The 23,178-nt window shown below is 49.4% G+C and overlaps 1 protein-coding gene across 3 annotated transcripts in view; it reads left to right on the top strand.

The window, feature by feature from the left end:
• Nucleotides 1–3,156: 3,156 nt before the first annotated feature.
• The window catches only part of SNED1 (sushi, nidogen and EGF like domains 1), a 127,145-nt gene continuing 107,123 nt past the window's right edge, over nt 3,157–23,178 (top strand). For all 3 annotated transcript variants that reach the window (XM_048864823.2, XM_048864824.2, XM_048864822.2), the window contains exon 1: nt 3,157–3,787. In XM_048864823.2, the coding sequence (XP_048720780.1) occupies nt 3,584–3,787 (204 nt within the window). In that variant the 5' untranslated portion in view covers nt 3,157–3,583. The remainder of the gene's footprint in view (nt 3,788–23,178) is intronic.

The raw sequence follows: 23,178 nt of genomic DNA, 5'->3' as shown, positions 1-23,178 counted from the left end.
ACTCTCTGAGCCCAGTGCCACTAGGTGTCCAATGGAGCTAACAATCCTTCCTTCCCCTGGGGTCTATCTGGTTTCTTTACCTGGGACCTTCTTTGGGGCAGGGCCTGCCCCTCATGTATGTATGTATGCAGCGTGGCCCAGCCATCCTACAAACACTAACACCAGACTGGGGTGTACTGGGCGATTGCTGCAGCAGCCTTCCTGTTCTCCCTCCTGCATTATGCCTCACGGCCGATCTTCCCCAGGACTGGCCAGGCATTCCTGGGCAAGTAGTGCTGGAGAGCATTTGACAGAGGAGCCTGGGGCTGCCTTACCCACATCATCAGCTCTATCCTGCCCATGTGTCATCATGGCACTTGGGGCACCATTCCCCCAGCACGCTTACATTCCTCTGGGTTCTGACCTGGCTGGGCCCAGCTCCTGCACAGGCAAGTCTGGCCTCAGGGCATAGCCCCAGCATACCTCTCCACACTTCAGCCTGCACACAGACAGGGCAGGGGGCATTTGCTGCCTCATCAAATTCTGTTCCTTTATGATTCCCTTACTATAGCCCAGCAGTGTGGCCAGGAAGCACAGCCCCTTGTTTTGGACTGTAAGCTGTTACGGGCAGGGAGTGTGCCCACCTCTTTGTACAGCACCTCCCACAATGGGGGGCCCAATCCTGAATGGGCACCAGGGTGCCACTGTAACAGACAATAAGAGGCAATAATAATAGTAATACAGAATGATAAAAGCTCAATGAGACAATTCCAGCCCCAGTGCCCCAAGCCCATTCAGCTGCCTCTTTCCTACTGATTGCATCATGCAGAGACTCTCCCTGACACAGCCAGCAGGATGGGGCCAGGAGCCCATGAGACCAGATCCCTTTGTGGTTCATTCATTTCTTTTGTTGCCACATGGGGAGGTTAACAGCTGGACAGTAATGGACAGCAGGAATTCAGGCAATGGGAAAGAGAAAGAGACCAGCAGCCACGAGAATACAACATACCTCTATAAGGCTGGAGTTCTGATGAGAAGCTTGTTGTTGGCGGGAAGGTAACACCCACGCACACGCACACTTACACGCATACATATAAATGCATATATGAAACACACACGGACATTCACACAAGTACACACGCACACACAGGCATTCATATAAATGCACGTACACAGCACACACACACACACATATTGCTGTGCATCATGTTCACGCACACACGTTTACCAGACAGCAGTTTTGCATGGGATGTTTTTAGGTGCGCCAGTCATTAAACCAGGAGAAATTAATTAAAAAGCAGGAGAATATGGACATCAAGCTCCAAAATCCACTTGAAACATTCATTTGCTTTGCATAGCCACTTGGTTGCTCACTATCAGTGTTACGTTCTGGGATGTTCACAGGTTTGGCCCTCAAAGAGTTAATATAAAAGGCTTTGGAGGGTTCAGTGTGTAGCCTTTATAAAAAAAAATTGCTTCCTGCAGGGAGTTTGTGTTAAGTTGTGAGAATCTGTCCCCAGCTCAGCCTCTAAAATTAGATTTTGCCTCTTTAACCTCTTCACTCCCAAATCAGACTAAAGGCAAGCTGGTTTCTCATCCATGTTTCTGTGCTATCCAGGGTGACCACAGGGTGATGCTGCCCAGTGGAAGCTGGCATCAGCTCTGACCATAGGTGCTGGAACTAGGGGGCCTGCGGGGGGACTGCCGCACCCCCTGTTTTCCATCATATCCAGGGTTTGCAGTTTGGTTCAATGCATCTCAGCAGCCACACCATACAAATTGTTCCAGCACCACTGGCTCTGTCCTCCCCACGTGGTCTGTGCCATCATGTCTCTGTCCTTGTGGGGCTGGTCTGAGCAGGACTCTCCCACCCAGTGTTGGCTTCTCCCTTGCAGGATGCTGTTCCTAGAAGCCAACAATCACAATTGTCCCTTCTGGCCTTGGAACCTCTGAAGCTATAATCCTGCCAGCGGCTCAGCAATGGGAATTCTGGCCTTGGGATTGAACCACATGCCTCCTGTGGCTCCTACCCCATGTGGTCCTTCCCCCCTAACCTCCCCAAACCGTGGGAATCCAGTACAGTCGTGAAGCATGGGGTGCTCAAATTCCTGACCTTGACTGATGAACAGGATGATATGACTCAGACAGGGTCACCTTTGAAGTGCTGTACTCAGGGTTGGCCATAAGCACAGTCAAAGCAGATGACTACTTCTGGAGTCTGCAAATTCTGGCAGGCCTGGGCCAGCTCCACATTGCTCTCTTACTGGGAGCAAACGGCTCCTTGCCAGCCCCTTCCTGCAGCAGCACCAGTAGCAATGACAATGTAGGTTCTGATCTCCCCTTCTGAACTCCCCAGACCTTAAGGCTGGCCCTGGACTGTGCCTGTATGCTCCATAGTCTGGACAAGCTGCTGAGAAGCAGCTGCAGGAGTCTTTTGCTTTCTACGCTCTCCATTCTCAGGGGCCTCTGGATGCTGCTGGCACAGCCTGTCAAAATGAATGGCACCCATTAGTAATGTGGGTGAGTGGCTGGGTAAGTCTGTAACCCCAGTGTGCTCTGCTTTGAGCCCTAGGGCACATAATTCTGCCCTCCCACCTTCCAAAGGAAGAGGACACCATCAGGGTTCTCGGGTGGGGGGGGGGCGGGGGGAGTGAGGATGGTGGTGGCTTGGCCAAACACCAGAGCCCCAGGCCCAGTGGGGTTTCAGGCTGCACGTGTGAATGTGAGCTCTGCCCCTGGTGAGAAGCAGACCCATACTTCTGTTAGCTCCCTGGGACTCCTGCCTGTTTGAGAACCCCGCAAACCCTGAGGCTGTGCCCGAGTACTCCCTTCCAGTGAAGCCTCCAAAGTATTTCATCCCCATGCCAGGATGACCCATCGCACCCTCCCTCTGTGCCCTGTTCCCCAAGCACGCTAACCCCAACCCCTGGCACAGGCCCTGCCCCCACCCCACTGCAGGAGCAAGCCACGTAGGGGGCACCTAAAAGTGAACCCAGCCCTTCCTTCTTCCCCAACTGCTGGTTCTGGCCCTCGCTCTTTAAGAACAGCCTTTCATTTACATAGCCCCACCCCTAAGATCCCTGATTGGCTGGCCATGTCCTGACTATTAAAGCATGGCCAGCCGGGGTGGAGTTTGTTCTGTGAATGAAACCCCCCCCTCAGCCCCCCCCCCTCAGCTAAACAGAGACATTAGTGTAGCTGAGAGTGAAGAATCAGTGGAGAGAGACCCACAGCGACTGGCCTGCGACTCTGGGACCTTTCTGTTTATACAGAGATTCTAGCTCTCTTCAGTGGTGCCTAACTCTCCCCACGCTACACTGCCTAGGAGGGGGGAAGCGGGGGGACTCTGGCTTTTCCACCATTGAGCTCTGTGCCTTTTTATTCCTGCTAGGGAGTTTGCAGCTCTGCCTGTTTTTTTATCGCATTCCCCTCCCTACTCCATCCCCTCCAAACAAAACCAAATCGTACCAGCATTAAAAACCCAACCAGCCCGCGCGAGGACAGATAGAAAGGTTTTGCAAAGTTCTGCTTGATGAAAGCCAAAAAAAAAAAAGTCCCGGTGTAACTCTGAGTTAAACTAAGCGACAGCCAGTGTGTTGTGGAGATGCGGGGCCTGGCTGGCTGGCTGGTGATCCTAGCCCTGGGGAAATGGGTTTGGGTCGAGGGTGTTGTGCCTCTGGCTGACTTTTACCCCTTTGGCTTGGAGCAGGGGGACGCTGTCACTTTGAAACAGGATGATGGAGGCTCCGGGCTTCAACCGATCTCAGTGAAATTCCCTTTCTTTGGAGTGGGACACACAGGACTGTATGTAAGTAGTAGTTTCTTTACTTGGGTTCTGGAGGAGGCTGAGGGCTCTGGGTGGCTTCTTGGCAAAGGGGCTTTGCTCGGGCATCACATTGTGCCCTGCAAGCTGCCAGTTCCTGGCACGATGGTGTGGCCAGCCCGCTGCCCATGTTGGGATGCTTATGCCCCCATGGCAAGCCCTCTATGGAGCTCGCCCAGAGGGAGAGAGATTCCGGGCAGAGTTTTAGTTCTCTTGAATACCAAGCTGAGTGGAGAGAAAGAGCCAGGAGAAAAAAAGTGACATAGAGTGAGTGACAAGTTGCTTTTGGCATGGAAACAGCCCCCAAGGCAGGTGAAGGGACCGGGCAGGGTGGCACTGGGGAGCCTACACTTTTCTCCCAGACTCTGCTCTGACTTTTTCTTTCCACAAGTCAGAGCCTGGTGCCTGTGAGAGGGAGCGAGATGCAAGGGGAGAAACTGAAGTTGTGCAGAGTCTGGGTCCAGTACAGCCTGCTGCAGTGCAACCCTTCCCCGCAGCTCCACCACTCCTGGAACTGCAGGGAGAGAATCAGTCCATCTACACAGGCGCTGGTTTTAGGGACATGGACACCTGTCCATTGGGAACCAGACTGAAACTGCCACCTTATTCCAAACAGGCTACTGATGATACAAAGACTCTGTGACTGAAGTACAGTCTAGACAAGGAAGGGTTTTCCAGGACAGCTATATAGCTATACCAGCAAACCCTCCTAGTGTAGATTCTGCTTACACTGGCTAAAAAGGCCTTTTGCCAGGATAGCTTATACCAGTTTGGCAAGCGAAACAAGCTATGCTGGCAAAAGGACTTTTAGGCCCGTGTAACTGCATGGACACTGGGGCTTGTGCTGGTATAGAAATGTCCTTTCGAAATCACAACCAATCAATGGGGCTGCACCAACGAGTGCTTTGAATGTAGATCAGGCCTTGGTGTGTCTGAGGGCATTTGGGGGGTGGCAAGTCTAGCATTATGAATGATTGGTAGTGTGGGTTTTGCCAGAGTATGGACAGTGTTACAACCTCCAGCCATGGCACTCTGTTTCTGAAGGACACCTGTCCAGCATGCCTCAGACACTGCCCAGCTTCGTTCTCGCCCACCATTCAAATATTATCATCAAGCAAGATGATTAACACTGGCAAGGAATAAGACACAATGGGCCAGTTTTTCTGCAGATGTAAATGGGCTTTGCTCCACTGAAACTATTGGGGTGACTCTCATTTACACCAGCTGAGGATCTGGCCCATTAAGAGTCCAGCTCAGGAGGAGGGGGGCAATAGATAAATGAGCAGTAGGGAGCGTATCAGATCTGAGCGACCAGGGTCATATTAAGAGATAAGCCCTGTGAGCAAAGCTTTTGAGGTGTTGGTTCCATGCTGAGCTCGTGGTTCTGAGTTGTTCCCAAGTTGGAAAGTTTGAATTCACAACAAAAAGTGTTCACAAAAAAAATTTTGAATTATTTTTTGCAAGTGTAATTCACAAAGGTTGATGGAAACTTGTGCCTTATTTTTCACTTGTCCCCATTCAGTGAGCAGTCGTAGGACGAGAGGATGGAAATGGATGCCAAAGGGGAAGCCAGGTCTATAGGCCAGGCTCTCTCTTAGCAAAGGCCCAATCTCTCACCAAAAGGCTGGGGCGGAGGATGCAGATGGGGTGACAATCTGCAATGCAGGTAGAGCCTGCACCTGCAAACCCTGGTGCCATCTCCTCATCTCACCTGCTTTTGAGCATTCATTTGGACTGAAAGATAGACCTTGACCAAATGCCATTCATGGATGGTAACTCAGCAGGTCCTTGGACAATCTAGGAACAGGCATATCTGCTCACTGTATTGAGTTTTTATCAGTCCACTGATATAGGTCCATTAGAGAAGCTCTTATCACTTGTATATGTTTGTCAGCTTCCCATTAAAGTCTCATGTCTGGGTCTCCATTGAAAAAACCCATTCATTCCCTGCTGACCTGGTGTGGAGGTACCTGGCCGCAGCCGAACGCTCGCAATTGCTACATGTTGAGAGTGGCTTCGGGTTGCCCGCTTGGTTCCCCGGTGACCGATTGGCATGGAGATCACTGACCAGGGAGGCACTTGTTTCACTTGGGGCAGCTCTCCTCCATCAGTTCCCTTAGGATGAGCAGGCGGGGGGGCCAACAGGGAGCACAGCGAGTGGAAGGAGCGATTCAGTCGCTCATCCTATTTCCATCTTCTTGTGCAAACAGACAGAAGGTGAATTTCCCCCAATTACTGTGTTCCAAAATGACATTCCAATTTAACATTTACATTGGTGCAGAGTTGGTGGGAAGGTACACCAGAGAACCCCCACAAAGTCTCTGTGGCAGTCTGAACTAGGGACTGGAACATAAGAACAGCCAGACTAGGTCAGACCAGTGGTCCATCCAACCCTGAATCCTGTCTTCTGACAGTACCTAGTGCCAGGTGCTTCAGAGGCAACGAACAGAGCAGGCAATCATTGAGTGATCCATCCCCTGTCGTCCAGTCCCAGCATCTGGACACCCAGAGCCCGTGGTTGTGTCCCTGACCATCTTGGCTAATAGCCATTGATGGAACTATCCTGCATGAACTTACCTAACTCTTTTTTGAACCCAGTGATAGTTTTGGCCATCACAACATCTCCTGGCAATGAGTTCCAAAGGGTAACTGTGGACAGACACACTTGGTGTGTAGTGTGCACAGAGGGTGAATCTAGCATCACATCCCAGATGAATTAGGGTTTTCACAGCTCTAGAATTGGTGTTCATGTTCAGGGAGTGGAATGCCCTTGCAGTCACCAACTCCGATCTGGACCAGCAGCCAAGGTCAAGACCATGTAGCCACCCTACAGCTGTGCAAAAGGGACCTACAGCTGTCAGAAGCGATTCCTGTGATTGGCAACGTCCAGTGGTGCAGGAGCATTTGGGGGAGACGAAGCGGTGGCTGGAGCACGGTCAAGGGGCATGGTGAGAGCACAGTGTGTTCCAGTGGTTCTGGGCTGGCTGAACAGCCCCTGTGGAACATGGGCTAAAGTAGCCATGTGACCATTTTCGTTACTTTCACTAGACCAGAGCCCCCTTTTGCTAGGTACAAACTCTCAGTGAGAGAGTCCCTGTGCCAGAGAACTTGCTGTTAAAAAGACTAAGGGTGGGAGGAGAAGCAGAGGCCCAGAGAGGCAGAGGGACTTGCCCATGGTCAGACTACAAGTTGGTGGCAGAGCCAGGAATGGAACCCAATTCCCCTGAGTCCCTATGCAGCACTAGACCAGAGATTCCTAAGCTTTTTTTTTTCTTTGCTCCCCTTCTCTGTGGGAGTCACATCACAGTCTCCCCTCCCCCAACCAACTCCTGCCCAAGGACTAACTGAGGGGAACAGGCGACTCATGGCCGGGGTGGCAGCATGACCCAGCTGGCTCCATCCCCAGAGGAGCCCATGGCAGTATGGTGCAGAGGGGCCTGGGGCTCCTGGCATTCCTTCCCCCTGTCCACAGCCTCTCATTCCCGCAGGCTGTGGAGGGTTTGAAATACGCAGGGCTGCAGTCAGGTCAGGGCAGCAGGGAGAAGACACAGGAAGTGCCCAGCCATCTGGGCGGGGAGGAGGGGGAGCAGCAGGCTGCTGTCAGGGCATAGCTGGGCAGGGTGGGGCTGCGCTCTCGCCCACCCTGATGACTCCCTGCGTGCCCTCCTTGGTGTGGCACCCAGCCGGCCGTGGCCCTGTGGCCCAACTTCCGTCCCCCTGATGCCTTGTTGCATCCCACAGTGTGAAAAGCAATGTACTCACCACACTGCCTCCTTACAATTAGTCTGTGCAGTGCTTGGTTAGTTAGGGCCGCTCCACTCCCATTGATGTCAGCGTGAGCCACGCGCCTGGGAGCTTGCTGAACTGGGCACGTGGCATGAGCCATATTCCTTGCCCTGAAGGGCTCACAGGGAAGACCCCATTCTTGGACAGGTTTCCATGAGCAAGGACCTGCGGGGCTCCAGTGGGACTTGGCCTAGGGCTAAGGATCCCTACTTCAGCTCTCTGGGCAGGTGCAGGGCCTGTGCTGGACCAGGCAGGTACGAGTAGTCAGGAAATGGGGGGGAGCACCGGTGCGAAGCAATGGCTAACTAGGATTCCTGACAGCAGTGGGGTTGAGAAGGGGTGGGAAGGAGAAGAGAGGGTGAGTGCTCCCAGGGTACGGAGAGCAGACTAGAAAGAACCAAGCTGAGGGTGGCCAAAGGGTAGGGAAAGGTTTCGGGGGGACCCATTATGGGACAGTTATGTGGCATTGGACAAAGAATGGTAATGTCTCTGTACTGCTCAAACCACCCCACGTGAGCCTGTTCTCTGCAAAAACCTGAAGGTTTGGGGAGTAATGTCTCAAGACCCCACTTCCCTTTCCATAACACCCTGTCAGGTTCCCTATTATTTCCTGTCAGACTTGTCTGTCAGGGGTGTGACTGAAGAGAAGGCAGTGAGCTCAGAGGCATAGGTAGAGCGAGGGGATGTAGGCCCTTAAAGGCGGGGGAAGGAGGTGCTGTGACAGAGGGTAGCAGCAGGAGAAAGCTAATGGTGGTGCTCAGAGTCTTGGGGATTCATAGATTCATAGATATTAAGGTCAGAAGGGACCATTATGATCATCTAGTCTGACCTCCTGCACAACGCAGGCCACAGAATCTCACCCACCTGTGAGTCCTGTGATAAACCTCCCACCTATGTCTGAGCCATTGAAGTCCTCAAATCATGGTTTAAAGACTTCAAGGTGCAGAGAATCTTCCAGCAAGTGACCCGTGCCCCATGCTGCAGAGGAAGGCAAAAAACCTCCAAGGCCTTTTCCAATCTGCCCTGGAAGAAAATTCCTTCCCGACTCCAAATATGGCGATCAGCTGAACCCTGAGCATATGGGCAAGGTTCACCAGCCAGATACCCAGGAAAGAATTCTCTGTAGTAACTCAGATCCCACCCCATCTAACATCCCATCACAGGCCATTGGGCCTATTTACCATGAATAGTTAAAGATCAATTAATTGCCAAAATCATATTATCCCATCATACCATCTCCTCCTTAAACTTATCGAGTTTAATCTTAAAACCAGATAAGTCTTTTGCCCCCACTGCTTCCCTTGGAAGGCTATTCCAAAACTTCACTCCTCTGATGGTTAGAAACCTTTGTCTAATTTCAAGTCTAAACTTCCCAATGGCCAATTTATATCCATTTGTTCTTCTGTCCACATTGGTACTGAGCTTAAATAATTCCTCTCCCTCTCCAGTATTTATCCCTCTGATATATTTATAGAGAGCAATCATATTTCCCCTCAACCTTCTTTTGGTTAGGCTAAACAAGCCAAGCTCCTTGAGTCTCCTTTCAAAAGACAGGTTTTCCATTCCTCGGATCATCCTAGTAGCCCTCTCTGTACCTGTTCCAGTTTGAATTCATCGTTCTTAAACATGGGAGACCAGAATTGCACACAGTATTCCAGGTGAGGTCTCACCAGTGCCTTGTATAATGGTACTAACTTCTCCTTATCTCTACTGGAAATACCTTGCCTAATGCATCCCAGCACCTTGAGATGTTACCAAGGGCAAGCTGGGAGGAAGGAGAAGAGGGGAGGCGAAAAGTCACTACTACAATAGCGAAGGCAAGCGGGGATAAGCCATGGGGGCAGGGAGAGGGAGGGAGCTGAGTGAGGTTAAAGAGGAAGAAGTGCTAGAATGTGAGACGCAGTATGATGAACTCATAGAATATCAGGGTTGGAAGGGACCTCAGGAGGTCATCTAGTCCAACCCCCTGCTCAAAGCAGGACCAATCCCCAACTAAATTATCCCAGCCAGGGCTTTGTCAAGCCTGACCTTAAAAGACTCTAAGGAAGGCGATTCCACCACCTCCCTAGGTAACCCATTCCAGTGCTTCACCACCCTCCTAGTGAAAAAGTTTTTCCTAATATCCAACCTAAACCTCCCTGACTGCAACTTGAGCCCATTACTCCTTGTTCTATCATCTGGTACCACTGAGAACAGCCTAGATCCATCCTCTTTGGAACCCCCTTTCAGGTAGTTGAAAGCAGCTATCAAATCCCCCCTCATTCTTCTCTTCCGCAGACTAAACAATCCCAGTTCCCTCAGCCTCTCCTCATAACTCATGTGTTCCAGTCCCCTAATCATTTTTGTTGCCCTCCGCTGGATGCTTTCCAATTTTTTCAAATCCTTCTTGTAGTGTGGGGCCCAAAACGGGACACAGTACTCCAGATGAGGCCTCACCAATGCCGAATAGAGGAGAATGATCACGTCCCTCAATCTGCTGACAATGTTCCTACTTATACAGCCCAAAATGCCATTAGCCTTCTTAGCAACAAGGGCACACTGTTGACTCATATCCAGCTTCTCATCCACCGTAACCCCTAAGTCCTTTCTGCAGAACTGCTGCCTAACCATTCAGTCCCTATTCTGTAGCGGTGCATGGGATCCTTCAGTCCTAAGTGCAGGACTCTGCACTTGTCCTTGTTGAACCGCATCAGATTTCTTTTGGCCCAATCCTCTAATTTGTCTAGGTCCCTCAGTATCCTATCCCTACCCTCCAGCATATCTACCTCTCCCCACAGCTTAGTGTCATCTGCAAACTTGCTGAGGGTGGAATCCACGCCATCCTCCAGATCTTTAATGAAGATATAGAACAAAACCGGCCCCAGGACCAACCCTTGGGGCACGCTGCTTGATACCGGCTGCCAACTAGACATGGAGTCATTGATCACTACCTGTTGAGCCCAACAATCTAGCCAGCTTTCTATCCACCTTATAGTCCATTCATCCAGCCCATATCTCTTTAACTTGCTGGCAAGAATACTGTGGGAGACCGTATCAAAAGGAATAACACATCCACTGCTTTCCCCTCATCCACAAAGCCAGTTATCTCATCATAGAAGGCAATTAGGTTAGTCAGGCATGACTTGCCCTTGGTGAATCCACGCTAACTGTTCCTGATCACTTTCCTCTCCTCAAAGTGCTTCAAAATTGATTCCTTGAGGACCTGCTCCATGATTTTTCCAGGGACTGAGGTGAGGCTGACTGGCCTGTAGTTCCCAGGATCCTCCTCCTTCCTTTTTTTTTAAAGGTGGCCATACATTAACCTTTTTCCAGTCATCCGGGACCTCACCCCCTCGCCATGAGTTTTCAAAGATAATGGCCAATGGCTCTGCAATCACATCCGCCAACTCCTTTAGCACCCTCGGTTGCACCCCACATGGTTTGGCTTGCTGCCACACACCACATCTGACACAAAAGCAAAGAAATGAGTCACCTAATGGCACATGCCCTCTCTGCCCCCCTCCCAAACACCACCCTTCAATTGCCACAACTCCGGCAAATCACACATCACAGCCTGCACTCTGCCCCTGCCCTGAAGGTGCCTCCTTCTGCACACACCCACTGGCAACCTACTACTTTTAGAGAATACCAGGTGTCCTTGCCCCTGTGGGGCCCAGTGTAGAAGGCAGCCAGACTACGGAGTCTCTGCCAGGGGCCTCCATAATGAAAACACCAAGGCTGACATCCACAGCAGCCATTTCCTCATCATCCTGCTGAGGGTGACTGTTCTTCTTGCTGCTTCCCATGTTGAGGCATGTTTTCCTGCCACCCCCTGGGAACTGAGCAAAACCCCTCGCAAGCTGTCCAAACCCACCAGGAACTCCCTTCCCTGCACCCAGGATTGAAATGGGAAGGCTAAGACTCAGCTGCCTCCCAGCTTCATTTTTCTCCATCCTTCCCCACCTTTTTAATTCAGTTTAAATTGTTCCAAATGCATTTGGATTTACTTGGGGACAGTTGAACAGTTCTAATTGAATTTAAAGCATCAAAGCTGTAACAGGATGTTGAAAATCAGAATGCCTTTGGTATTTAAGGAAAACACAGGCAGGAGCCATTTGACAAGTCCTGTTGGGCAGGAGATCTGCGTGCAGGCAAAATCTCACAACTCACTTAGCTTTCCCCTGCTCTTCAGATCAGCTGTCCCACTAGCGATCTCCAGAGTGGCATTGTCCAGGCTAGTGGAGATTAGGTAACTTGTAGCAGAGCTCCTGAGGCCTGCAGGCCTTGGACAGACAGACACCAGAGGCATCTCTCACAAACCACCTTTCTGCCAGTGAAGTTAAGCTGTCTCACCTGGGATCAGCTGCACCAGAACCTGGGCCAGGGAAACCAGTTGAATGGTGAAGCTAGCCTGAGGACTCATTTCTTGAACTGGTGAAGATCAGACGCGTCATGGAGGTAACCTCAGGAATTACATCCCCTCCACCAGTTGATAGTGTATGTCTTGGCCGGTGGTTAGATACATCCCAGAGGTGACTTGAGAACGTGTGTTGTTGGTGGTGATATGATAATTCATGGACAGTGAGCTCAGAGCTAACACTCTGTAAACTCTGACTGGAATATGTGGCTGTGGGGTGGATACCGTAGGGCCTTGGGTGCAATGTAAAATAAACATCTCTGGGTTGAACTGTAAGACAGTGCCTGGGAATGCTCAGAGTCCTACTAACGACTCAGATCACTGGAGAGCATTCCATTTATAGACCAGTCTCCTTAGATAGAAACAACTTTCTATATTTATCTTCCCTCCTCTCTTTATTGATAGGTTTCAGATTAGCAGCCGTGTTAGTCTGTATCCACAGAAAGAAAAGGAGTACTTGTGGCACCTTAGAGACTAACAAATTTATTTGAGCATAAGCTTTTGTGAGCTACAGCTCACTTCATCGGATACATGTAGTGGAAAATACAGTGGGGAGATTTTATTTACACAGAGAACATGAAACAATGGGTGTTACCATACACACTGTAACAAGAGTGATCAGGTAAGATGAGCTAATACCAGCAGGAGAGCGGGGGGTGGGAGGGAAACTTTTGTAGTGATAATCAAGGTGGGCCATTTCCAGCAGTTGACAAGAACATGTGAGGAACAGTGGGTGGGGGTGGGGGAAATAAAAGTGGGGAAAGAGTTACTTATTGTTAGCAGAGTCTGCATGAAAACATGTCCCTTAACTGCTCCTCTTCTGCTGTCTCCGGCCTGAAGGCACATTCACCGGAGTTTGGAAACTCCATCTGCTGCTGTTGAGATGCTTGTGCCATAATCAGAGAGTGTGGGTTTCATGTGGGAATGACTACTTGAGCAGATCATAGAATATCAGGGTTGGAAGGGATCTCAGGAGGTCATCTAGCTCACTTCATCGGATACATGCAGTGGCAAATACAGTGGGGAGATTTATATACACAGAGAACATGAAACAGTGGGTGTTACCATACACACTGTAACAAGAGTGATCGGGTAAGGTGAGCTATTACCAGCAGGAGAGCAGGGGGGAAAAAAACCTTTTATAGTGGTAATCAAGGTGGGCCATTTCCAGCAGTTGACAAGAACATGTGAGGAACGGCAGGGGGCGGGGGGGTTGGCCTTCTTGGCAACAAGGGCACACTGTTGACTCATATCCAGCTTCTCATCCACTGTCACCCCTAGTTTGCAAATTAATTCCAATTCGCAGTCTCTCGTTGGAGTGTGTTTTTGAAGTTTTTTTGTTGAAGAATTGCCACTTTTAGGTCTGTAATCGAGTGACCAGAGAGATTGAAGTGTTCTCCGACTGGTTTTTGAATGTTCTAATTCTTGACGTCTGATTTGTGTCCATTTATTCTTTTACGTAGAGACTGTCCAGTTTGGCCAATGTACATGGCAGAGGGGCATTGCTGGCACATGATGGCATATATCACATTGGTAGATGTGCAGGTGAACGAGCCTCTGATAGTGTGGCTGGTGTAATTAGGCCCTATGATGGTGTCCCCTGAATAGATATGTGGACACAGTTGGCAATGGGCTTTGTTGCAAGGATAGGTTCCTGGGTTAATGGTTTTGTTGTGTGGTGTGTGGTTGCTGCTGAGTATTTGCTCCAGGTTGGGGAGTTGTCTGTAAGCAAGGACTGGCCTGTCTCCCAAGATCTATGAGAGTGATGGGTCGTCCTTCAGGATAGGTTGTAGATCCTTGATGATGTGTTAGAATCATAGAATCATAGAATATCAGGGTTGGAAGGGACCTCAGGAGGTCATCTAGTGCAACCCCCTCCTCAAAGCAGGACCAATCCCCAACTAAATCATCCCAGCCAGGGCTTTGTCAAGCCTGACCTTAAAAACTTCTAAGGAAGGAGATTCTACCACCTCCCTAGGTAACACATTCCAGTGTTTCACCACCCTCCTAGTGAAAAAGTTTTTCCTAATATCCAACCTAAACCTCCCCCACTGCAACTTGAGACCATTACTCCTTGTCCTGTCCTCTTCTACCACTGAGAATAGTCTAGAACCATCCTCTTTGGAACCACCTCTCACGTAGTTGAAAGCAGCTATCAAATCCCCCCTCATTCTTCTCTTCTGCAGACTAAACAATCCCAGTTCCCTCAGCCTCTCCTCAGAAGTCATGTGTACCAGACCCCTAATCATTTTTGCTGCCCTCCGCTGGACTCTCTCCAATTTATCCACATCCTTGTTGTGGTGTGGGACCTAAAACTGGACACAGTACTCCAGATGAGGCCTCACCAATGTCGAATAGAGGGGAACGATCACATCCCTCGATCTGCTGGCTATGCCCCTACTTATACATCCCAAAATGCCATTGGCTTTTTTGGCAACAAGGGCACACTGCTGACTCATATCCAGCTTCTCGTCCACTGTCACCCCTAGGTCCTTTTCCGCAGAACTGCTGCCTAGCCATTCGGTCCCTAGTCTGTAGCGGTGCATTGGATTCTTCCGTCCTAAGTGCAGAACCCTACACTTATCCTTGTTGAACCTCATCAGATTTCTTTTGGCCCAATCCTCCAATTTGTTTAGGCCCCTCTGTATCCTATCCCTACCTGCCACCGTATCTACCACTCCTCCTAGTTTAGTATCATCCACAAATTTGCTGAGAGTGCAATCCACACCATCCTCCAGATCATTTATGAAGATATTGAACAAAACCGGCCCCAGGACCGACCCTTGGGGCACTCCACTTGATACCAGCTGCCAACTAGACATGGAGCCATTGATCACTACCCGTTGAGCCTGACAATCTAGCCAACTTTCTGCCCACCTTATAGTGCATTCATCCAGCCCATATTTCTTTAACTTGCTGACAAGAATACTGTGGGAGACCGTGTCAAAAGCTTTGCTAAAGTCAAGAAACAATACATCCACTGTTTTCCCTTCATCCACAGAACCAGTAATCTCATCATAGAAGGCGATTAGATTAGTCAGGCATGACCTTCCCTGGGTGAATCCATGCTGACTGTTCCTGATCAATTTCCTCTCGTGTAAGTGCTTCAGGATAGATTCCTTGAGGACCTGCTCCATGATTTTTCCGGGGACTGAGGTAAGGCTGACTGGCCTGTAGTTCCCAGGATCCTCCTTCTTCCCTTTTTTAAAGATTGGCCCTACATTAGCCTTTTTCCAGGCATCCGGGACTTCTCCCGTTCACCACCAGTTTTCAAAGATAATGGCCAATGGCTCTGCAATCACAGCCGCCAATTCCTTTAGCACTCTCGGATGCAACGCATCCGGCCCCATGGACTTGTGCACATCCAGCTTTTCTAAATAGTCCCTAACCACCTCTTTCTCCACAGAGGGCTGGCCACCTACTCCCCATGCTGTGTTGCCCAGCGCAGCAGTCTGGGAGCTTACCTTGTTCGTGAAGACAGAGGCAAAAAAAGCATTGAGTACATTTTTCCACATCCTCTGTCACTAGGTTGCCTCCCTCATTCAGTAAGGGGCCCACACTTTCCTTGACTTTCTTCTTGTTGCTAACATACCTGAAGAAACCCTTCTTGTTACTCTTAACATCTCTTGCAAGCTGCAGCTCCAGGTGCGATTTGGCCCTCCTGATTTCATTCCTACATGCCCAAGCAATATTTTTATACTCTTCCCTGGTCATTTGTCCAATCTTCCACTTCTTGAAAGCTTCTTTTTTATGTTTAAGATCCGCAAGGATTTCACTGTTAAGCCAAGCTGGTCGCCTGCCATATTTACTATTCTTTCGACACATCGGGATGGTTTGTCCCTGTAACCTCAATAGGGATTCCTTGAAATACAGCCAGCTCTCCTGGACTCCTTTTCCCCTCATGTTATTCCCCCAGGGGATCCTTCCCATCAGTTCCCTGAGGGAGTCGAAATCTGCTTTTCTGAAGTCCAGGGTCCGTATTCTGCTGCTTACGTTTCTTCCCTGTGTCAGGATCTTGAACTCGACCAACTCGTGGTCACTGCCTCCCAGATTCCCATCCACCTTTGCTTCCCCCGCTAATTCTTCGCGGTTTGTGAGCAGCAGGTCAAGAAAAGCTCCCCCCTAGTTGGCTCCTCCAGCACTTGCACCAGGAAATTGTCCCCTACATTTTCCAAAAACTTCCTGGATTGTCTATGCACCGCTGTAGTGCTCTCCCAGCAGATATCAGGATGATTAAAGTCGCCCATGAGAACCAGGGCGTGCGATCTAGTAGCTTCTGCGAGTTGCCAGAAGAAAGCCTCATCCACCTCATCCCCCTGGTCCGGTGGTCTGTAGCAGACTCCCACCACTACATCACTCTTGTTGCTCACACTTCTAAACTTAATCCAGAGACACTCAGGTTTTTCTGCAGTTTCATACCGGAGCTCTGAGCAGTCATACTGCTCCCTTACATACAGTGCTCCTTTACATACAGTGCTACTCCCCCACCTTTTCTGCCCTGCCTGTCCTTCCTGAAAAGTTTATAACCATCCATGACAGTACTCCAGTCACGTGAGTTACCCCACCAAGTCTCTGTTATTCCAATCACGTCATAATTCCTTGACATCACCAGGACCTCCAGTTCTCCCTGCTTGTTTCCAAGGCTTTGTGCATTTGTATATAGGCACTTGAGATAACCTGCTGATCGCCCCTCATTCTCAGTATGAGGTAGGAGACCTCCCCTCACAGACGTTCCTGCCTGTGCTTCCTCCCGTTATCCCGCTTGCCCACTTACTTCAGGGCTTTAGTCTCCTTCTCCCGGTGTACCTAGTTTAAAGCCCTCCTCACTAGGTTAGTCAGCCTGCTCGCAAAGATGCTCTTCCCTCTCTTCGTTAGGTGGAGCCCATCTCTGTCCAGTACTCCTCCTTCATGGAACACCATCCCATGGTCAAAGAATCCAAAGCCTTCTCTCCGACACCACCTGCGTAGCCATTCGTTGACTTCCACGATTCGATGGTCCCTACCCCGACCTTTTCCTTCCACGGGGAGGATGGACGAGAACACCACTTGCGCCTCAAACTCCTTTATCCTTCTTCCCAGAGCCACGTAGTCCGCAGTGATCTGCTCAAGGTCATTCTTGGCAGTATCATTGGTGCCCACATGGAGAAGTTTTAGTTGGGGGCTGAAGGTGATGGCTAGTGTCGTTCTGTTATTTTCTTTGTTGGACCTGTCCTGTAGTAGGTAACTTCTGGGTACTCTTCTGGCTCTGTCAGTCTGTTTCTTCACTTCAGCAGGTGGGTATTGTAGTTGTAAGAACGCTTGATACAGATCTTGTAGACGTTTGTCTCTGTCTGAGGGGTTGGAGCAAATGCGGTTGTATCGCAGAGCTTGGCTGTAGACAATGGATCGTGTGGTGTGGTCTGGATGAAAGCTGGAGGCATTTAGGTAGGCATAGCGGTCAGTAGGTTTCCAGTATAGGGTGGTGTTTATGTGACCATCGCTTATTAGCACCATAGTGTCCAGGAAGTGGATCTCTTGTGTGAACTGATCCAGGCTGAGGTGGGTGGTGGGATGGAAATAGTTGAAATCATGGTAGAATTCCTCAAGGGCTTCTTTTCCATGGGTCCAGATGCTGAAGATATCATCAATGTAGCGCAAGTAGAGTAGGGGCATTAGGGATCGAGAGCTGAGGAACCACACACCACACAACAAAATCACTAATCCAGGAACTTATCCTTGCAACAAAGCCCGTTGCCAACTGTGTCCACATATCTATTCAGGGGACACCATCATAGGGCCTAATCACACTATCAGAGGCTCGTTCACCTGCACATCTACCAATGTGATATATGCCATCATGTGCCAGCAATGCCCCTAAGCCATGTACATTGACCAAACTGGACAGTCTCTACGTAAAAGAATAAATGGACACAAATCAGACGTCAAGAATTAGAACATTCAAAAACCAGTTGGAGAACACTTCAATCTCTTTGGTCACTCGATTACAGACCTAAAAGTGGCAATTCTTCAACAAAAAAACGTCAAAAACAGACTCCAATGAGAGACTGCTGAATTGGAATTAATTTGCAAACTGGATACAATTAATTTAGGCTTAAATAAAGACTGGGAGTGGATGTGTCATTACACAAAGTAAAACTATTTCCCCATGTTTATTCCCCCCTTCCCACTGTTCCTCACATGTTCTTGTCAACTGCTGGAAATGGCCCACCTTGATTACCACTATAAAAGGTTCCCCCGCCCCTCCTGCTGGTAATATTTCACCTTACCTGATCACTCTTGTTACAGTATGTATGGTAACACCCATTGTTTCATGTTCTCTGTGTGTATAAATCTCCCCACTGTATTTTCCACTGCATGTATTCGATGAAGTGAGCTGTAGCTCACGAAAGCTTATGCTCAAATAAATTTGTTAGTCTCTAAGGTGCCACAAGTACTCCTTTTCTTATAATTTTTGTTACCCTCTGCTGGACTCTTTCCAATTTTTCCACATCCTTCTTGTAGTGTGGGGCCCAAAACTGGACACAGTACTCTAGATGAGGCCTCACCAATGCTGAATAGAGAGAAATGATCATGTCCCTCAATCTGCTGGCAATGCTCCTACCTATATAGCCCAAAATGCTGTGAGCCTTCTTGGGAACAGGAGCACACTGTTGACTCATATCCAGCTTCTCATCCACAGTAACCCCTAGGTCTTTTTCTGCAGTTTGCCACTCAGTCCCTAGTCTGTAGCAATGCATGGGATTCTTCCGTCCTAAGTGCAGGACTCTGCACTTGTCCTTGTTGAACCGCATCAGATTTCTTTTGGCCCAATCCTCTAATTTGTCTCAGTCCCTCTGTATCCTATCCCTACCCTCCAGCGTATCTCCCTCTCCTCCCAGTTTAGTGTCGTCTGCAAACTTGCTGAGCGTGCAGTCCACGCCGTCCTTCAGATCATTAATGAAGATATTGAAGAAAAACCAGCCCCAGGACCAACCCTTGGGGGACTCTGCTTGATACCGGCTGCCATCTAGACATGGAGCCTTTGATCACTACCCATTGAGCCTAATGATCTAGCCAGCTTTCTATCCACCTTATAGTCCATTCATCCAGCCCATATCTCTTTAACTTGCTGGCAAGAATACTGTGGGAGACTGTATCAAAAGCTTTGCTAATGTCAAGGAATAACACGTCCACTGCTTTCCCCTCATCCACAGAGCCAGTTATCTCATCATTGAAGGCAATTAGGTTAGTCAGGCATGACTTGGCCTTGGTGAATCCATGCTGACTATTCAGAGACAAAGCTCTTGTTTTCATTCCAAATATCCCTGAGGGAGAAGAAATATAAAGATATGACCTATAAATTATACCCTAGAAGATTGAATGGGGCTTGATTCTCCGCTCCTTGTGCTGACGTTTACATCAGATTGCTAGCAGAGCAGAATGGCAGAGAGTTACGCACTCTCTGCACCAATGTAAATGACAACGCCAGGTGCAGGGCAATGGAGAATCAGCCCCACGTGTTCCTGATCTACCAATCCCACCATGTCATCACAGGTCTGGAGATTCAGCACCAAACCATATGCCTCTACTACTTGAGCTAAAGGAATAACTTTATTTGCTGGTAACAGTAATAGGCTCTTGTCCTCCATGTGGAACCAGTCACTGAGTGGACTGACACTCCTAGCTAGCATCTAAGTATCTAACCAGTGAAGGTAATTCATCACTGGAACAACTTACCCAGGGATGTGCTAGGTTCTCCATCACGCAATCTATCAGTCAAGATGGGGTATCTTTAATGGAGATGCTGTAGCTCAGTGAGAAGTTCCAGGCTTGATGCACAGATTATGGCTAAGGTTCTCTGGCCAGACTAGATGATGGCAATTGTCCCTTTTGGCATTAACATCTGTGAGTCTATCTGAGGCTCACAGGAGTTCAGATCTCCATATTTTGCTGCCACCTTCACCACCAGGGGCCAGAAAGGAGAGAACTAGGACCATTGCTCCTCGTGTTAAGGGATTTCCTTCGTCAGTGCAGCAGGATCCAGGATCAAGGGACAGCCCAGTCCTAAGTGGGTAAACTAACAAAGATTTTGTCTAATCTATGTAATTTGTTAGAAATCCAAGATGGTGGCAGCGACAGAAAGGGCTGAAGAGCTGGGTGTTTCAATGCACATATCTCTGTGATCGCTTGAAACCCCAGCTGGTGCTCAGTCTCATGTGAGAGCTCAGCATTTCTGCATGGCTGTGGGAATGTCAGCATTTGAGCAGATGTCATAAGGCTTTTGCCAGATTGAAAACTGACATGCAGATGTTGAGGGCTGGGGGGAGGGCCTTCCAATCCACAGGGAGAGACCGGAACCAAACTGGGAATAATAATCTGCATCATTGGACTGTTATAGCATTGTGCTGCTTCCAAGAAAACTGCAAGAGCTTTTTCTTCATGGGACTGGGCCATCCCTCAGTCACACGCTTTGTGGGCTCTCCTACAGCCTCTGTCCAAAGACAATGTCTGGTCCATCATAAGGTGCACATGTGCCATCAGCACTGCAGATGCCCTTCCATGCAGTCAGTCTGCCACCTCCAATCTACTTCTCCCATCAAATTGTACAGCACAATTGTAGGCCATGACCCGGCAGAGGGATCCATTCTCATGCTCTGTGGAGTTCCACAGGCTTGATGTTTAGGTCTAAGGCATCAATTCAACAAGGCTCTGATTCAGGAAAGCACTTGCCTGAATCAGGTCTGTTTTTGTAACCCAAAGCACATACTGGCACACCGTGCTGAGCTGAAGCCCAGGAGAGGCTTGCTGGAAGCTTGCATTTAGGACAAAGCATGTGCCTGGAAATTAGGAGCTGAAGATTTGAAGCTCCCCCCTGCCGCCAATGTGTTGTGGGGCTTTGGATACATCACCCCGCCTGTCTGTGTACCTTTGTGTCCCATCAGTAAAATGGGGCTCAGGCTACCCTACCTAACAGGGTTTGGGCTATTGTTTCTGAAGTGCTTTGAGAGCTTTCAGTGGAAGAAGCAATGGAAATGCCTAGTTCTCTTTATTACATGTAGGAGTGCTCACCCTGCATAGGATCCACACTGCTCCATAGAAACCCTCCAATCTCCTGGAGTTCCTGCCACACTCTACCAAGATCGTTCTGTTTTTATGGTGACTAGCACCATAAGCACCACCTTTACACTGACTTTCCAGGGCAATAGGAGACGTGTGATTATTCAGATAACTCTGGGCTGGATCCAGATACCCTTACTCATGTGGAATAATGCCTGTGTGACATCCTGGCCCTGCTGAAGTCAATGGGAGTTTTGCCATTGATTTCAATAGGCCCAGGATTTCAACTCATGAGAGCACCTATGGAGTAAGATGGTACCTAGCATGAGTAAAGGTCTCATAATCTGGCTCTTCAAACCAAGCAGCAAAAGAGTTAACTGCTTCCGGAGTACAGATTTGTATGTTCCTCTGCTTTCGCCTTGCCACTTAGGAGAGACACTAGGCAGGGGTATTAAAATGCACAGGGACAAATGTTGGCATCATCCAGTCCTTAATACTCAGGGAAACAAGTGTGGAAATCAGTGGTCCCAGCCCTGGTTCCACTGATGCCAGCGACAAAAGTCCCTTGACTGTGATGGGACCAGAATTTGGTCCAGTGGAACTTTGCCTGACTAAGAACTAAATCCAGATGGAGTCCAGACATCAGGACTTGGCCCATGGAGATGATGGCAGGGCACTGGAGGGAAATGTGAGGAGGGAAGACATGTGGGGGTAGACTTTTGGGTACTCATCATCCAGCATGAAGGGTTAGCTTTTCAATAGCTCAGTTGCCATTTGTCTCAGTGCGGGGAGTCTCTGTTTGTCTCAATGGGGGCAGATGGATGCTAAGCTCTTGAAAATTGCCCCCAGTTGTGAGTGCTGAGACGGTCTGAAAATTCTGACCCTGAGGACCCCAAGTGAAAATGTGATGAATTTCAGCTTGATCCTGCTCCCATTAAAGCCACGGGCTAAAATCCATTGAATTTATGGTGCAGGATCAGGCCCCAGGTCAGCGTCGGTCATGGCTCTATGGCATGGGCAGTGCCTGCTTGTTAAGCTGGCCTCTGCAGGGGTCCTAGGGCTTCTCCTTTCCAAACTGTTGAGGCTTCTAATGCATTAGGCAACATTAGCCATTCTGCAGTTGGACCACACACCATGTGTGTGTTACTAATTGCCAGGGCAGTTACTCATGTCAGGTAACAGCTTGTCACTGAACTGCTCAGAATTAGCAAATATGATGTGGCGACCCAGATTCCCCTCCCCATTTCATTTTAGGACCAGCCTACAGGACATAGGAAGCTTGTGTCACTGAGCAGCATAATCAGGGCTTACACTGGGCTGCTGGAGCACAAACCTGGGGGCTCAACAAGGAGGGGCAGCATAGGGAAAGAGACAAGTGTGCAAAAGGGAAGGTGGGCGACAGGATCTGCCAGGAGTGTGGCAGATACTGACCCCAGTGGGAGTGGTCATGCTCATCAGCTGGGGCTCCAGCTGACTGCTCCTGCTTCCCTCCCTTCCTTGATTTCAGCTCTTGTTGGGTGCCTTGCATTACTGGCCTTGTACCCTATCGCGGGCAGCCTGAGTCAGCCAGCAACCAAGTTCAGGCAAGGGATTTCTTTCTTTTTTAACCTCTGGGATTAAACCTCTGACTGTTTCAAGCCAGTGCTCTGGGGGAGCTGAGGAAATCAATGTGTTTGGAAAACCAATGATTGATTGAAACCTGAGCCAAAACATTGCAAAGCAGCTGCAAAGCTGCAGGGAACCTCTGAGGAGACAGGCTGGGGGGTCCCCTAGGGAACCGTGACTGCAGCTTGCTGACGCAGCACGGATAAGCAGAGAGAACCCTTCTGTGCGGAGGAGCCTATGAGCGGACATAGCATGGGGTCATGCCTGCCACTGCCCGCTTAGGTTTTTCTACCTGCCCTGATCCTGTGCTTTGCCAGCTGGGGATGATAAAACCAGACCCCTTTAAAGAGCTCCTTGGGGTACCACAAGCAGGATCAGGGGGAGAGAGTTTTCACTGAGCTCTTAGGTTATGTAAAACACTGAAGCCGTCAGGGCATGTGGCTAGCAGAAGAGAGGGTGAGAGTGCTGGCAAATGGAGGGGGCCCATAGGAATGGCTAGGCTTGCAGTCTTGGGGACCAAGTTGCTGGGTGATGAATTGACAGAGAGCAGGCA

Source organism: Caretta caretta, chromosome 9 (assembly GCF_965140235.1).
Source record: "Caretta caretta isolate rCarCar2 chromosome 9, rCarCar1.hap1, whole genome shotgun sequence".
Classification (NCBI taxonomy): Eukaryota; Metazoa; Chordata; order Testudines; family Cheloniidae; genus Caretta; species Caretta caretta.
This window is presented reverse-complemented; position numbering and strand designations above follow the sequence as displayed.